Source organism: Apteryx mantelli, chromosome 7 (assembly GCF_036417845.1).
Source record: "Apteryx mantelli isolate bAptMan1 chromosome 7, bAptMan1.hap1, whole genome shotgun sequence".
Taxonomy (NCBI): Eukaryota; Metazoa; Chordata; class Aves; order Apterygiformes; family Apterygidae; genus Apteryx; species Apteryx mantelli.
In genome coordinates, this window is record NC_089984.1 from 35,671,034 (window position 1) to 35,688,157 (window position 17,124).

General features: G+C 39.5%; 1 protein-coding gene across 1 annotated transcript in view; it reads right to left on the reverse strand.

Annotated features, from left to right (window-relative positions):
- Positions 1-17,124, reverse strand: part of ABLIM1 (actin binding LIM protein 1) — a 147,525-nt gene that overhangs the window by 34,502 nt on the left and 95,899 nt on the right. The window contains exons 8-10 of the mRNA XM_067300285.1: positions 13,417-13,475; positions 4,287-4,364; positions 2,020-2,175 (exon numbers count right to left, since the gene is read on the reverse strand). Of these exons, the coding sequence (XP_067156386.1) occupies positions 2,020-2,175; positions 4,287-4,364; positions 13,417-13,475 (293 nt within the window). The remainder of the gene's footprint in view (positions 1-2,019; positions 2,176-4,286; positions 4,365-13,416; positions 13,476-17,124) is intronic.

Sequence of the window (17,124 nt, forward strand, 5' to 3'; positions counted from 1 at the left end):
AGAAGCTGGCTTTGTTAGGGACCACAGTTTTTAGCCCCCAAACCAAAGTCTGCATAAACTGGACTCCACAACTTTAAAAAGAGATATTTAATACAATGATGGATGGATCCGTTTATAATCTAAACTATTGCTGTTTATATAACATTTATAAATAGTAAATCAAACAATTCTTACACAATTCACTGCTCTACAGCATAAATGGCTGCGACTAGAACAGCAAACCATGAATTCACACAAAAGGCTGTAAACTTGGCTTATTCCTCAAGGTCTGCAATTCCCTGGCATGCCTAAATATGTCATCTCCTTTGCTTTTTAAAGAGGATGGTGACTGATGTAAGCCGTACCAAGATTAAGGTGTCACTGGGTTTACCACAGTACGAACACAAACTAAGAGATGGGTCTGCCCCAGAAGGGCTTGTCTTCTCATTAGGGCAAGGAACAGGAGGAGAAACAGGTACAAAGAGGTGAAGTGACTTGCCCAAGGACACAGAAATCAGTGGTAGCATTTGGTAGAAAACTCAGATCTCCTGAACTGAAGGTGAGAGCCCGTTTGTTCCAGATAGTGCTGTCACAAAAGATTAACTGAACGTAATGCTGGTGAAAATATGGGGCAGGAAAACTCCAAAGCTTTTTTGCTTATCCCCCCCAAAAGCATAATTGCAGGCAGCTTCCAACATACTGCTTTATCAGAAAGCAGCATCCCCTTTAGGATTAACAAATTTTCTCTGAGTGAGATTAGTTCCTCCTCTGTGACCATCCACAGAATTATGTCTGTTGGAGCTGGTCAGAGATCACCAATGTTTCTCACAATGGTTTCAAATCAGATGTCAGCTGGGTTGACTACTGACCTGAATTTGAGGGGGAAAATTCTTTAACATATTGACCTGTTAATCTCTTCTCTTTTTCCTGAGCTGAACAGTCTCCTGAATTGCCAACTCATGTTATAATTTAAAAGACTAATCCTAAAGAACACTGAAAAACAAAATATAAAAACTGAGGTAACCCTGATTCACAAGCACAAGCTACTGATCTCTTGGCGGGCAGGACACCAGGCCAAGAGAGGAGATTATCAGTCACTAATCTGGGCATCTTCAGACCACTGGCGACTGAATGATTTATTGTACTTTCTTCTTCCCCAGCTCATCTTCATACTCAATTCAGTTACTCAGTAAAGTCACAGAGACTACAAGGAAGTAAGTCCATTTCCATGTTTACTGTCAGATGGAATGACATGACAGCACTTCCAAACCTGCTTCACAGTCTGCATTGGAACCATATTAGCAGTCCATTGCAAGTATGGAAGTTCCCTTGAGAAAACTGGAGAAGCCCTACAACCTAAAAGATATCTTTAAATACAAATTTAAGAAAATATATCAGATGATTGTATCTATTGTTGCAGGATAAAAGATGGCAGCAGTTTAAAATGGGAGGCAACTATTTCCATACGGCAACTAACCAGCTTTTCCAAGTAGAAAAGCAGTTCATGCAGACTTATTGCATATTTTACCCAGTATGTCTGACAAAGCACTCTGGAAATACATTTCTGTCTGATATTTGTGAGAGAGTGCATCCGGCTGCTATTAACCCTTTTCTTGCCACAGAACATCATGATACTCCTCATGTTCAGTTGTGAGTATCAGTGCTTTAAAGCAACGTGCCTACTATACAGCACAACACTAGACTGGCTTTTGCTTCATGTTCTGGACTGGGCTGTACCCAAAGACCAGAATATTTACGTGAGTTATGAGAACACACACCAACGGCCTGCACCCCCCCATTCCTCTGCTAGCGGCTGATGTTAAGGTAGGTAAGAAATGGAGTTGTGTGCTTAATTCTGCTGTTTCCCATGTAAGGCATCATCATAATTTTTCCCTTTAAACCCCCATCAAATAGACAAAAAGCACTTTGAACAGCAGCAGCAACAGCAGTGTCAATTAGAAACTGTTTCAAAAGAGAATAGAAGCAAAGCAGGCTTTGAGTAAAGCTTATAGCAGAATGGCTTGCTTGTCATTTAGTTACCTCTCCAAGACTCTGTCTCTCCTGTCTGTCCTCGTAGGCGGAAGTGTAGAATGGCTCATAAGTAATTAGGTCTGGACGTTCAATGTCATAAATGGCCTTGACTTTGGGAATGGCTGCTAAATCCTTGTAATCAAGGATCTCATTGTCTACTTTTGCCTAAAGGTCAAAGACAGAAGATAAATTAACTTACACAAAAGTACTGGTAGTTTCTATTTTATACAATTTATGTTTTTAGTGTATTTGTTGTCACCCTGTTGTTATGTAAAACCCTTTTTGGCACTTTTTGTTTACATGCAAAGTAACTGTTTCTTGTTCTTCACCAGCAGGCCTTCTCTTCAAAAGCATACAGTGTCTTCTGAGTTTAGGAAAGAAAGAACATTGCATATATAGATCCAACATAAAAATTTACAATCCCCAGTACTGAGCTAGAAATCTCAGCTCTCATTTTGTGGCCTCAGGCAAGTTTTTTCACCTCTCTGCTTTTGTTTGCCCATCTGCAAAATATGTGATAACATCATCTTAGTTTGCAGATCACAGAGATTATGAGAGGATTCCATGGAGAAGTCTACAGACAGAAAGCCAACCTATAACTTCACACACGAAAGGATATACAACTTAATAAAAGGAAACAAAAGGCAAACAGGACTAATTGCCAGAAGCAGGTGTCAAACTCCCAAATAAAATTATTATATTGCACTCATCACTCAACCTATACCCAGTCTTCTGGCTAAAGCATATGTTGCTTATTAACAGGATACTACATAGGACTAACATTAACTAGTTTTTCCACTAAAACTGCAAAGTCTTGACTAATTCAAAACTAGAAGCTCAAAGTAGGAAATCAGTTCCAAAGAGAGCTGCATCAGAAGGAGCTGAAAAGAGGTTTTACATATATTTTATATAGTTAATCTTTCTCTTTGTTTAAAAGAAATTTGCTACAAAATCATTATACATTCTTACCTGCATTACAGAAATGCCTTTGATTATTAAAAATGAAAGAAAATATTCAAATTCCTTTTCAACTCTTCTACCAGATATACAGTAGAGGAGAAAGTTAGCCCTATAGTCTGCCTCTTCTTCCCAACATACCTTTGTCCTTGATCCCCTCATAATGGGTTCTCTTTCTCTCACTAACTTGCTTTCCTGTGATTTCCTTCCTTAGCTGTTATCTTCCACTTCTGCTTTGGATTTTGTGCAGGTTATCTGCGAGCGTGATTTACATGAGGATGCAGGGTATATGGACTTTCAAGGAAAAGGACTTTTAAAGGGATGTGAGTTTTTGGAGGTGTAGGTTATATGCATAAAAAGACACCAAATCTGAGCTGTTCTGTTATTCACCCAAGTACATTTGATTTAATATTCTTCCTGCTTAGAACTGAGTAGTGCAGCCAAAAAGATGATTCCTTTTGACCATTAGGACTTCTCTGCCAAGAAAAAAGAAGGCACCGACATTTATAACACTGAAATTCCTGAAGAAGATGCAGATAAATGGAAAAAAAAAAAAACAATACTCCTTTAAAAAATTTGGCCCAACCTTATGTTAAAGTATTTCCATCTTTAATTTCCAAGATTGCATGGGCTCAAAAGGCACTAATAACAAGGCCAAGAAGTCAAAGAGATCATCTAAAATACTGAAAGAGGAGGTTTAGTTACTGCAGGAATCATATTATCCTTTAAATCTCAAATAGCTACAAATAAATTAGCATAATCATAGCTTTGCATTTTCAGCACCATTTTCAGCAGTGTTATATTAATAACAGAAGGATCCTTACTATCCTATTTCTTCAAACCAACCAACCAACCCTCCCCACCACCAAAAACCTTTCCTTCCACAGACAAAATATCTGGCCTTTGAAACTGAAGGTGTTTTATCAGCCAAGATTCCTTCGATGTGGCTGACACTCCTCCCCAAATTCTGCAATTGCAGACAGCAGACCTTTCAAGAACTGCATACTGAGGTGCAAATATTTCCTCACATAACTTCAGATTCTATGCAAAGTGAAATGACCTGTCTTCTGTACCTCTTTATAACCCCAAAAGTGACTTAAGAGAAATCTACCAAGTCTTTCTAAAGAGAATGTGGCCTGCCCTGCTCTTGAAATGTCACAGTGATAAAAACTACATCTGTCAAGGTAATGAGAATTTTGTCAATTTAACCACTAGAAGGAAGGCATTAGCATCAGTATAAAAGTGATTTATTTCAGTATGGACTATTTCACGCCTACAACCAAGGTATCATCACTTTATTCATCCGAAGGAGTACTTACATAGATAGTATGGCCTGGTGAGCCAGGTATACTGGAACCTGGTCTGGAATAAATACTTTCTGATGATGTTCTTGTAGGCTGAAAAACAAACAGGGTAACTTCTCAGAGACACTTGAAGCCATTAACATTGGTAATATGGGTTTTAAATGAAGAAATCTTAATACATCTTAGAATTAATCGTATTTAGGAAAAAATATCAACACAAATGCATGTGTTCCGGCAAATGTCACAAACTTGTGAGGCAGGTAGGCTTTTTTGCAGGGGAAGGAGTGTTGTGAGAGGGAAAGGAGATTTTTTTAAAGCATACACTGTAAAAGACTGACAACAATAATGAACAAAACAACACCTGCCAAATACACTGCAGGCAGCCATACAAACTATAGGTCAGATACTCTTGCTGGTGATTTTATCAAAATGTTAGTTCACAAACAGCTAGAGATATCAGCAGTAGCCCAGCCAAAACTGTTGAGAGGAACACAGCACACACATTATCATTTTCCAGATATTCAGTCTTAGTGACTGGATTTCCATTATAAATACAGAAGTGAGTTCAGCCCCTCTGACCACAAATCCTGGGCTCAGAACTGTTCCCTACATTTGTAGCACAATTTAGATGCAAGACCAAAGTTAAAATGTTGGTTGAAATTTCATGATTCCCCACACTTCCCCAAAGTCCTGATGTTTAATAACACCGTCCTGCAAACTGAAATTCATGAGAACACTCAGGCCTTTACAGAGTGAGTGCTCTTAAACATTTAGTGGATTTTCCGACACATCATCGGTACTAAACAGACACTACTTGTCTGGGGGATGTTTTGGGAGAGGAGACGAAGTAACTTATTACTGAGAGGTGGAGATCCTTAAAATTCAATAAATCTGAAAACTTTTAATTCAGTCAAAAGTCACTGAGCCTATCAGGGTGATTACTCCTAAATCTAGCATGCAGGAGACACAGGTAAACAAAAATGGCAAAGCACGCTGTTTCGATTTAAAGATTATCACCTAAGGAACATGATTCAAGGTAATGGAAAGAGACTAATCACCAGATCCAGGGGTTTAGGCTCCCAGGTCTTACTGGCAGCTAGATATCTAAATAGGTACTTGAATCTAGCTATTATGGACTTTAAAAAAAGGTAATCAGAGATACCATGCTTCCACTGGAGAAAAGAAGAACAATTCTTGCTCCCTAATTGGCAGCAAAGAACCAGCTCTCATCACAAAGCAATTGCACCAGCAGATGACTCCGATGACACAAGTGCAGTGGGATACTTTAATGACATTGTAAAGTAAATCTTGGTAAATAGTCCTTGCCTCTTGTCAGCTTGAACTAAGGGACCTTCAGTAACACACTGAAGGGAAACAAAGCTTTACAGCCTGGCTCACAGATTTTGTTCAGGAAATACCTAGAGTGAACACAGCAAGGCTACTGGGGCTTACTTGTCTCTCAGTGTATATTTGCTGAAAGGATCCGTCAACAACCCCCAGAGTCTTTCTGCTTTTTATTTCAGAGCCAGGAAAGTTATTAGAACTATCCTTATAAAAATGCTGAAGACTATTCATGGATTATACATAAAGTTTTCCCTCTCTCCATTTGTGGAAAAGGAAAACCACCACACTCTGGGAGGGTCAGGGGAATAAAGGCCTTTGAACATGTCCCACCAAAAAAGGGAAGATTCAGATCAAAAAGAGAGCAGATGTGGCCATGGAATGACAGAGCTGCAAATCCTCTCCAGAGCACATCTGAGAACATTTCACAGCTGGACTTTTACAAGTTTCTCGTGTTTTCTCTTTGTAGCAGCAAAATCCTATATCCCAAAAGGGAGCACAGGAATTTCTCAGCTGCTCCAGCCGCCCTTCAGTTTCTCCCATAATGCAGTCAAAGAAAAAACTGCTTGTTTTATGGAAATGTTAAAAGACTTAAGCTGAGGAAAATCTGGCTGTTGTTGAGAAACCCCCTTATTCCCCCTTTTATTCTGCTCTTTCACACTACTGCTGCTTTGAGTGGAGACATATGTAACATGTTGTTGCAGTTGCTATGGAAAAGAATTGTTTTCAGTTGTTTTCATTACAACATCAGGAACAAGGTTAAGTACTTGAGATACTGTTAGGAGTGTCTCTGTTACCCTCTGCTTTTGGCAGACGTTCTTCAAGAGTTTTGTCTGTCTAATTTTCTCTCTAGTAGGAAAAAAAGCTTTAGAGGCAGTTATGTCTTCTTCTGAGCTGGCACACTCTCTGAGATGCTCCTCTCTCTGTCCTTTCATAATAGCTTCAGAAAATCAGAAATTCTCAGCTCTTGGTCTGACTCTTAACCTCATCTCTTAGTTTCACTGATAAGAACTTGTTCAGCAAAGGAAAATTCACCTGTGCTAAGCACTTCAGTGAATTTATTCAATAAAGTCTTTTACCCTAAGAAGATAACCATATCCTGCTAACTTTCTTGTGTGCTCTTAATCCTGTAGTACAGGAACAGTTGCATGGGATTCAGTGGGTGTTGTCAGATGGACAAACAAGTCATAGCACCTCTTCCCTATTTCTTCAAAGCGCTCTTTCTCCTGCTTCGAGTCCCTCATTACCCTCCCCCCCCCATTAATGTGGCCATAAACCACATATGACCCTCCTCAAATCCAGTTTTCTATTTTCTGAAATTCTTCCTGTGTGCATCAATTTTACCTTCGGATTATGGCAAAGCTCCACATTCCCTGAGCCAGATGCCATTCTGCTCGCCACTGCCTGAACACACATCGTTCATGTCCTGAGAAGCTTAATCCATGCAGAGCTGGAGTTCTGTGGCTCCTCTATTTGCCCCCAATCCTATGTCTTGCTTAGTTTTACAACTTGCCTCTGAAGACAGAGCATGAAAAAGAGGACTTCTACATGTACTCTCACCCTTCCTGCCTCCCTTTGACCTATTTTTTGTTTAGAATTACACAGGCTGTTTCCATCGCAGATGGCTAACTATTTCCTACTCTGTCACAGAACGTTTCCCGGATGGTCTGGAATCCCTCAGAGTTTTGCACCTTCCCCTAAAGACAATTGCTCTACACTTAAAAACATTTGTGCTGTTTGACTCATCAAACCTACACTGAATATGCTTTGATATAAACTGTTCCTCTGGCATACTTTCAGTTCCCATAATTGGCTCATATCTTAGGAGGCCTATAATAGCTCCTGACTGAAAGTTTGTGACTGGGCATGGCTTTTATTACATCGTACATTACATTTCCATTATCAGTCAAGAATCCTTGACCCTATGTACCACTGTTGTGACTTTATATACTAAACAGGTGGCAAGAGACATGTTGGAGGTCAAGTTCTCTACTGATGCAATTGCAATGTGGTGTATATTCGCACTACGGGAGAGCTAATCAAAGCACAGGTGAAACTGGAAAAGAATAATGGCTATCCCTGATTTAACCTTTAACCTTCAGCAGCAATATCACATGAGCATCTCTTGCACACATTATTGGAAGCAGATGTGTAAAGAAATTAGAGGAGACCTCCTTTTATATATATGCATTTATTTAATAGCATTCACTTCTCTGTCAAAATAGGTATATGACACTTGTTCTACTCTCAAGCAACTGAGCAAGTTAAGCTCTCTTACGTCTTGTACGGATTTCTCAGACAGATCTGGAACATCCTTTATACGACCATGTTTGCTCTTGAAGGATTTGACCAGAGCTTTTCATTATACCACCTTTGTTCACAGAAATCTAAAGTAAATTTCTATTAAGTACTACAATTAATCTGTGTGTGTGTGTTTGCACACATGCATATGCCTTGTGTGGTCTTTCTCCACATTTTCTCAGAGCACAAGAGTCATCTCTTCTTTCTTTCCTCTTCCACCCAAATGGATGTAACAGTAGTAAATACATTAATATGAGACGTCTATTAGATACAGGAAGTCTATGAATGTATATGAAGAATCGATAGAAATTCAATCAATAGAAATTCATGCATGTCATTAAAGGAGCCAAAAGAAAGAATCAAATCACAAAGTATCTAAAATATCTACAAGATTTCTCAGTATTTTCCACTTTATCGCAGATCTCTTATTTTTTTGTTCTTCATTTCATGCATTTGTCTTCAATGCAAAAGTCCTTCATCAACTTCATTTGCAGACTGGAGGAGGTAACACCAACTGTCATGCTCTTGATGGCCATCCTATTGGGGTCATTGTGAATTTCAAAGCCCAATTATCACATCACCCATGCATATGCCCCAAATTGATTGTTATTTTAGTATTAGTTTGCAAAGCTTAGGATGTTCATCTGGATTTACCTCAGCTTGTCATTTAATCATGCATGGCACATCTTCTAAACAAATAACTTCTTTGAAAAAAAATCCACACTAGAGCCATCCACATCATTCAGATGCTGCTGCAATGCGGTGGCTATGGCTTTCTAAAGTACAGATGTTCAGAATCATGCTCTATAAAAGCTTACAAGGGCAGGCAACCAGATCAAAAGTGATCTCAAGAACATCTGGCCAGCTGGATGCACTACTGTTTAATAAAGGCATCGCCAACGTTGTTTACAGTACCTGCCTTAGTTTTTTGAGAGAGTTCATTATGCAAGGCGGTGATAATAGCTGCAGAAAAACGAATATGCTTTCACTTAATAACATGTAACATTACAGTTCAAGCAAATCTTCTAAGCCTCAGTAGCTACTTTAAGGGCATTATATTTATAAATAAGCTACTAGAAAATCTGTGTTTTCTTCCGTAATTTATTCTACTTGGCAGAAGCAATTTTGCAACAGCAAGGACTTTGGCTTCCACAGTACAACACATGCTACTCTGACTACCTGCCTAATCAACTATCAAATTTTTACAGAGGAGAGAAGTTACTTAGGACTTGGAACCATGGTTCATTAAAGACAGGATTCGCATGGATTTCAGTAGTTTGCAGATTTCCATAATTTTTAGTAGCAGTGACCTATAAAGCACCTTAAAGCTACAGCATTCATGGTGTCTGTTACTTTAATAACTGTACGTTTCTCCTTACAAGTGTGTTTCCTTCAAATGCATGCAGCCTTTCATTATTTCTCTTCCTAAAAAAATCTATGATATGTATGTATCAAGACAAAATTAGTGATCAGGTTTAGTTCAAACTCACACAACACACTAATAGGTCACGACATATTTTTCTTCCTTTTCTAGACACAAAGGCAAGGAGAATCAATTTGCAGCACATAATCATTAAAGGCCAGTCGCTAAAAGCATAAGCTCTTTTACAATACTGCTTATGCAAATGTATTCTTCACCCAAGAGTAAGTCAAGCCAAAGGCAGAAAAATAAAGTTGGAAGTCCAGAACCTACTGTATTCGGTGGCAAAATTCTCACAGAATTCAATTATTCTTGGCTTCTTTTCTCAAAATTTTTTAAAGAGCATGATTTTCTCAAAATATATTGCAAGTATATTAAAAAAAAACAAAAAAAACTTTAAAAAGACTACAATCTATCTGTAGCTTAAGACACACTTTCCCCCCAAACTAGTTAGGCCAATTTGTTGGGTTTCTTCTTACATTTAGCAAGCAATTAGTACCTTTAAATGTAAGTCTCAAGTCCCTGGATAGCTGCCTACAGCAAAAGATTAGCAATTATAATGCATCAAGTGTATAATTCTCTTATTTTCTTTTTGTTTTCTTTTTTGCATAGCCTTTGGCATCTAACTCCTAGTGAAATGCCTAACTTCCACTGATCTCAATGGAAGCTGCAGTACTCAGGTTTGGTACCTCAGAACTTTTGTGGTGCTGGTCTTAAATGCTCAGGATGTAATTACTGCATCAAACTTATGTTTAAAGTACCTGAAGTAAAGTTCCGTTTGAATCATAAACAGTGAGGATTAACTCCATCTTCTCCTGATTCCATACACCATCCAAACAGAACAAGTTTGTTTGCTTTCAGTGGGACTATTCATGGAAGGAAGGCTGCAGAATAAGCATATGCCCTTTCTGTCTTGCAAGAAGAACAATCTGCCACCATATCAGCAACAAAAAATACATATTAAATGGAGCTCACTGGTGGCGGGTGTTCCTCTGAGGCTCAAAAATTCTTGACTTTGGTACCAAAGTTTGTTCATAGATCTAAAAATGTCATGTGTTTCTGCTGTTGGCTAAGATTCTGTGACTTATTTACCATTAGCTATTTGATACTCAGCTGAGTCACAAATTAGTCTCAGACCTCTGAATCCAAGATCTAGGCACCAACGGAATTTCTAAACAATGCCCTTTTCTAATGCTCCAACTGTCTCCAAGGCAGACGTGTCCCATTCTGCTGAAATATGCTTTAGTCAGAAATCAACAAGACTGAACCACCAAGGTTTGGAGAAAACTGCAGATAATATTTACAAAGCAAGCTTTAGGATCTTGCTTACTATTTGCAAATGGGTTTTGCATCAGGCAGGCTCTAGAAAAAATAAGAACAATTTTCCTGTAGATTTGAGTCTTTGGCCCATTTTTACACTGCAACAGCAATGATGGTATCTTTATGTCTACTCAACAGAAGAATACTTCAAGCCAAAGTCTGCTTTGAATTACACTTTACATAATAAGCATGTAAATCCAGACAGAACTGAACACTCATTAAGCTTACACAAGAGGATATCACCTGACCCTAAGCTACCTGTATCCTACGCAGTCTACAAAGTAAGAAAGAGAACATGCCTTTATTTTGACAAGGGGCACTCCTGTTTTTCCTTGCATATTTTTCTAATATATTGGATAGGATTCTTTTTTTCTAATCCCAAGGCTCCTGTATTTCAACACTGAAAGCTCACAACTCCGGCATCCTAAGCTGAAGGAGCGTTTGTGTAGCGCTTCAAAAGTCATTAAGCTGGCCTAACAGATTAGCGAAAAGACTCCGCAGATTGCTATTCTCTGCCTCCAATATCTGATTCCATAAAGTCTAGGACAGCAGAGACATTTCCCTCCTTAGAAACAGTGATAATGCATCTTTATAGCTGGAGTCACTTTATAGATTGTTCTGTAGCTAAAAGAGAGACCGACACCTAGGAGCAGTTAGTGCATTGCAATTTCCAAAGTTAATTTTGAGCAAAATACTGCGCAGGACAAGGGGACAGGACATGCATCAACTCCCACTGAATCACAGTGTTGGATTCAACCATGTAACACTACCCTGCAGACTGCATCTAACACAAATATCCTGCCCTTACTGATGATATGGCTTATGTCTACGCTGCAATTAGAGATGTGAAGGTAGCATGAGTAGGCATAACGGAAATCCAGTGGCAGGGATGCTATAAGCCTGTCTGCCTACTGTTAGTCTGCACTGAAGTCCATCTCAGCATATTTTTACTTCATTATCAGGTGAAAGCTACCTCAGGTATGCCTACATGCACTGCAGTCATATGTCCTCTCACGCAGCAGATATAACCAATAAATAAGCACTGCTGTGAAGGAGAAGAAATGGAGGGAGGTGGTGTAGTTGGACACAAAGCAAACTTGAGGTGAGGAAGTAAATAGACAGTCTAGAAAGAAGGGGACAGGGAGGACCTCCTTACTTTGAAATGGATATGCCCCTGATTACAGGAGGCAAATGCTTTTGGACAGTGCACAGAACATGTCCAAATCCAAAATTTTGTAAATATTTCCTCAACTACAACATTGATTTGTAGTTGGTCAACACTTAAAGAAACAACTGATATTTTAATGGCATTTTTTTCTGAAAAACATCAACCATTGTTCATGAAAAACTACTTCATTTTAACCATCCCTTCAAAACCAGGTGCTTTTACCATGTTCATTTGCTTCACACTTGCACCTATTTTTTGTTTCAGAAGAAAAACTTTCTGTAACCCTGGAAGACCAATACTACAGCACCCAAAAGCTCATGTAAATCAAAAAAAAAAAAAATCAGCATTTTATTAAATAAAATCAAAATGTGAGAGTCAACAAACAACACTGCACTACACAATGCAAAATACAGAGCTGGTGCCCAGAGTGGCACGTGATGGCAGGAAAGCTGCATGGCAGAAGTAGTAGCAAGAGCAGCAGGTGACAATAATGAAGAATAATATCTTCTCAGGAAGGAAGACTATTAACAATACTATGAAAACACAACAGCAAACCTCTGCAGAGCGTGGCCTGCGCAGAACCAGACTCTTTGGATAAAAGAATTCAGATGAGGAATGCTGTCATGAAACATAAAAAGGAAAAAGAAGAGTGAAAAGGAAAGCAGTTCCCCCAACCCAGAGTTTAAGCTCTTTTTCAACAAGTTACTAATACCTACTTGCTAGAAAATAAATTGTGCATTATAATATGTATGTTCCATATTGCTCACTGCTGAATCACCAACTGCCAGACAGCTGGAGAAAAAGAAAAGGCAAGCAATGTATATTCTCATTACATATTTAGGGTTGCTTTATTTTCTGCTTGTTTTGGCTTCGTAATCCTCCACCAAAATATTCAGTGGGAGGAAGATCTTAAGCAACCACTGTTTTTATGAACTCCACTTCAGATCTTGACCAGCTAGAGTGCTGATTAGTTTATATCACAATTCAGTTACTGAGAGAACACAGAGCTTGCTGAAAACTTCTGAAGCAGCTTCAATGATAAAAGGGGTTTTTGTTTTGTTCTGTTCTACAGGGAAAGGAAATCCAGCAGAGCAAAGAGGCCGTATCACTGGCTTTTTGCAGAACCACCAGAAAATACAGGCCTGGCACCAAGAGTGGTTCTATATATACCTTCCATGTATCTTCTAACTACTGAGCACTGGTATAAACAATCTGTCTGCTCCTTGGGTGATGCAATATCCTTACAACCTTTCTGAAAGCAATTCTGCCTCTCACATGGTAAAGTTAAAGCTGGTTGACACAGTGATAAGCTGGTCATTGAGAACACTATTTATCCAGATGACATAATGCTACATGCTGGAAATCAAAGGCCAAGAGATGGACTTCAGAGTCCTTGGAGCAGTGCACTGAAAGATATGTGAAGGTGATGAGCCTAAAAAGCACAGTAATACCTCTGACGTGGTGCTATTTTTTATTCTGCCAGAGTGGTCACAGACATGCAATAAAAAACATGAGAAATCATTCTCTTAAGAAGACTGTTCAGTTACTGCATGTGCAAAAATGTCTGGTGTGTTTTTGCTACAAATTCTGCTTACCCGTAGCTTATCTTCAGTCTTAGTGGACTGCTTACAGTCGGGATGCCAGACAGTGGAACCTAGGGGAGGAAAAAAAAAATTATTCAGAGTAAAATGGATGACCTCTGTTCATGAAAAGTCAGGTATTAAAGAGAACCCCTTCATTGCATCAGATGGTGATCTGTATGAACCTGAGTATTCATATTCCATTTCAGCTCATGAGAAATACAGGTGAAACACAAAAATCCAAATTCTTGACCCACCTAGAGCAGCCTTTGTCTGAGACTCTCAAAGCACTTAGCGCACACTCTTAATTAAAACTCAAACAGCCTCAAGCAGCATGGAAGCAAGGCAGAATCAGGTGCTGGAGCTGAAAGAGGGAAGGTTCTTCTGGCCAGGGTGGAGGGCTAGAGCAAAAGAACTGGGCCACGGTTACTTCATCTATTCTCCCCTTATGTACCTCACCAAAAAGGGAAGATATAAAAAGAAAGTTCTGATTTTAAGTCCATCGATTCTGGAAAAGTCCTATAATTTCCTAACTATATTCAGTTAGTGCAAAGTATTACTCATAGCACCTCTTCCCTGCAACAACCAAAAAATGCAACAAGAAAAGCTCATTAGGAGAAAAATAAGAAAATTCATAACACAGCAGGGTCAGGGCTAAATTTCACCCACTACACTAAGCTAGAGAGGCCAGTATGACACAGGCAGTACACAACAGTATATGAAGAAGCCTCTCCCTAGATCACAGCGTGCCATACTTGCCATTGGCACATGCACCATTTCTACCCCTTGTTCTGTAAGATCAGTGGCATGTGTTGCACTAGGGTTTCCCCATGGCAGCTTTCAGCTGCATATCTGGCTGCAAAAGGAAACGGCTCTGTTGTTCGTACCCCAAAACATGGGATTCTCTCTTACATTGTAAAAATGTAAACACTCAACTGCCCTCGAGGGCCCAGCAGTGTCAGAGGCAGGGGGTATTTCTATCCCATTTCAGTTATCTTTTGGAATAGAGTGCAAACCGTGGTCACTGCTGGCAGGTATTAGCCAAACTGAAATTGAGCAGAAGCTAATGATGATTTTTAATACTGACTGCTGCTGTGGTCAAACTCAAACCTCATTCCAACTACTATAAAGCCAATACTGAGCCTTGCCTGTTTGCAGGAGGGAACTTCTCCTCTTCATTCTGTCCTCAAAGAAAGAAAGAAACAAAAGTCCAGATCTCCTACTGGTGAATATTAGCTCAAGGGCAGCCAGAGGAAACCCTTCCCTCAGAGACAGTTGAAAAGCAAGGGTCAGGGGCCCTGGAGACTTTATTCCAACGAGCCCTTGCATGACTCAGTACAGAAGTAAAGACCAGCAGGAATGATTTCACTTCCCAGCAGCACATGATATAATAATCATCATGAGAAGATTGGAGAGAACACTGACTCTGGATCAGGGTCTGAGATGTTTGGCTTTCAGTCTAAGCTGAGGAAGAAGAAACTGTGCACTTGGCAGGGGGAAATGATCAGACAACAACCAACGGCCTTCACTGTAAACAAACAGCAGCCTCAGAGCCAAGACCCTACAGAGTCTGCAAAGGTCAGGAGAGAAACATGCCCTGTGGATTTGATTAGGAGATCAGACAAATTAAGCTCTCAGGAAGAAGGGAGTTCACTCTATAAGGCCAATGAATTAGGACTCAGAAGGTTTAGGCTCAATTCTCAAATTCAGTTGCAGACTTCCTGTGTTGCCCTGACAAAAATTCTCTCAGTTCCTCTATACCTTGGTTTCTTTTCTATCAAAACATCCCCATCATCAAAGCAAAGGCTATCACTGTGGTTTTGGGCAGCATTTTGTACAAATTGGCCTAATTTTAGAAACACCCCAGGAGAATTCTGGAGCTGTTGAAAGTGAACAAGAAATGCAAGAAGGTCTAGATGCCATTTTCATGGTGAAACTGAGCTAACAGTTGTGAGTTTTCTTTCAGAAAATGGTAAGAGGTTTGAAACATGCGAAACCTTAAAACCCAAATAAGACAGAGTAGGCTTGAGAAGTTAAAAGTAAATATTTTGCATGATCCTCAACTCCGAGCCAACCACAACTTGTAGACGTCATCCACCCAAATGTGCCAACCTATTCTGAAACACTCAAGCTGTGTCACCTCTCTTTTTCCTACTGGAAATAGTTCAGCAAATTGCGGTTAAACCCCTTCTTAATATATGTTTGTTTGCTCACTTGGCAGACCCCAGCCAACATATTAATTTATGCAATTTTTCACTCTGCATGTATCATTGATCCAACAAATAGCTCTCTAAAACACAGTAACTCGATCTATTACTTATACAATAAATAAGGCTAAAAGCCTGTGTGAGAATCAAGTGAAGCACCCCTCTAAATGCTAAGCAACATCCTAGCTTGGCAACAGTCCTCTGGGGCAGTCCATATTATAATATATTACTAGGAAGTCTGTGGGAAAGAGAAAATGATGCTGCTTCCTTGTCATTTTCCTGGGGTGGAGGGTAGGGGGAATGGGTTGGGGTGAGGAGAGCCAGGGTGCTTCTGCTAGCATTATCCAAACCATCCTTAAAATAGAAAGTCCCAGGATAGAGGGCTTGTTTTTCCATGCCTTTTCCTTTTGCAAGCTTCCTACACATTTCTGATAGAAGTAGCTACAACAAACATGCCAGGTTTTCACTCCTCTATTATACAAAGTGATACCAACACGGTGCTTTCATGCCCAGTGGAGAGGACAATTACAACTGAGAAGGAAGTTGTCTATTTTCCTTTATTTTATCAATAATGTGATTTTGGCTCTAGCTCTAGTGTTGTGGTGTTGTGTTTTTATTTCAGCAAAATGCTTGGAAGGCTGTTATTCTGCTCCTTAGGGGAAACAATTTAGATGGAGTCAGGATAACCATTTCAGCTGAAGCTGAGCACTTTGCATGGGGAAGTTTTTTTTAGGTCCCTTACACTTGTGAACATGCTGAATTCAGCAGGAAAAGCTCTGGCTGGACAGTCTGGGGTACAGTCAGCAATAACATTATTTGGTCAGAAAACAGCTGGACATAACAAAGCAATATAACTTCCGCTTGTCTTTTGAGACTAAGTGAGCCTGAAGAACACTGCTTTGTGGCCACAAGAAAAGAGATACTGAAGTAGACACAGCCAGGAAGAGAACGATGGCAGACCAAGGAGCCACGTATCTCTCCTCTCTCATATCACCTGCACAAGTGTATCCTTGGTTAATCAGGAGCTAGTACTTCCTGTCTTTTGGGGATCCACAGACATTTACACCAAAGCCTGCCCAATCAACATGAACTTCTATTCTCTACTAGGTTTGTGCAAATTGCATCAGTTCATCACTTGTTATTATTAATATCATTACAGAATTAATCTGCTCACCCTGAACTTTACCTGTACTTTCTCTTACTATGATGTGAGGAAACTAAGAAGATTATTAATTGTCAGGTGCTGTCCCTGCTGCTTTCAAATTAGTCTTTTCTAATTTACCACTAGAAAGCAGTATTTCCTTCCCAACCCTCTTTCAGCTTCTATTTGCTCTTGCAAGGAAGTACTGTTAAACAACTCTATATCCAATTTTGTGCACAGCTGGAATGAGATGATGAAAATACAACTCTTTACAAGTGAGGGAGGAGAAAGATGGACTGCAGAGGACAAACTATAAAATAATACAAATTATCTTCAAAGGAATTCCTCTTCTTAACAATATCTTATTCTGGGATT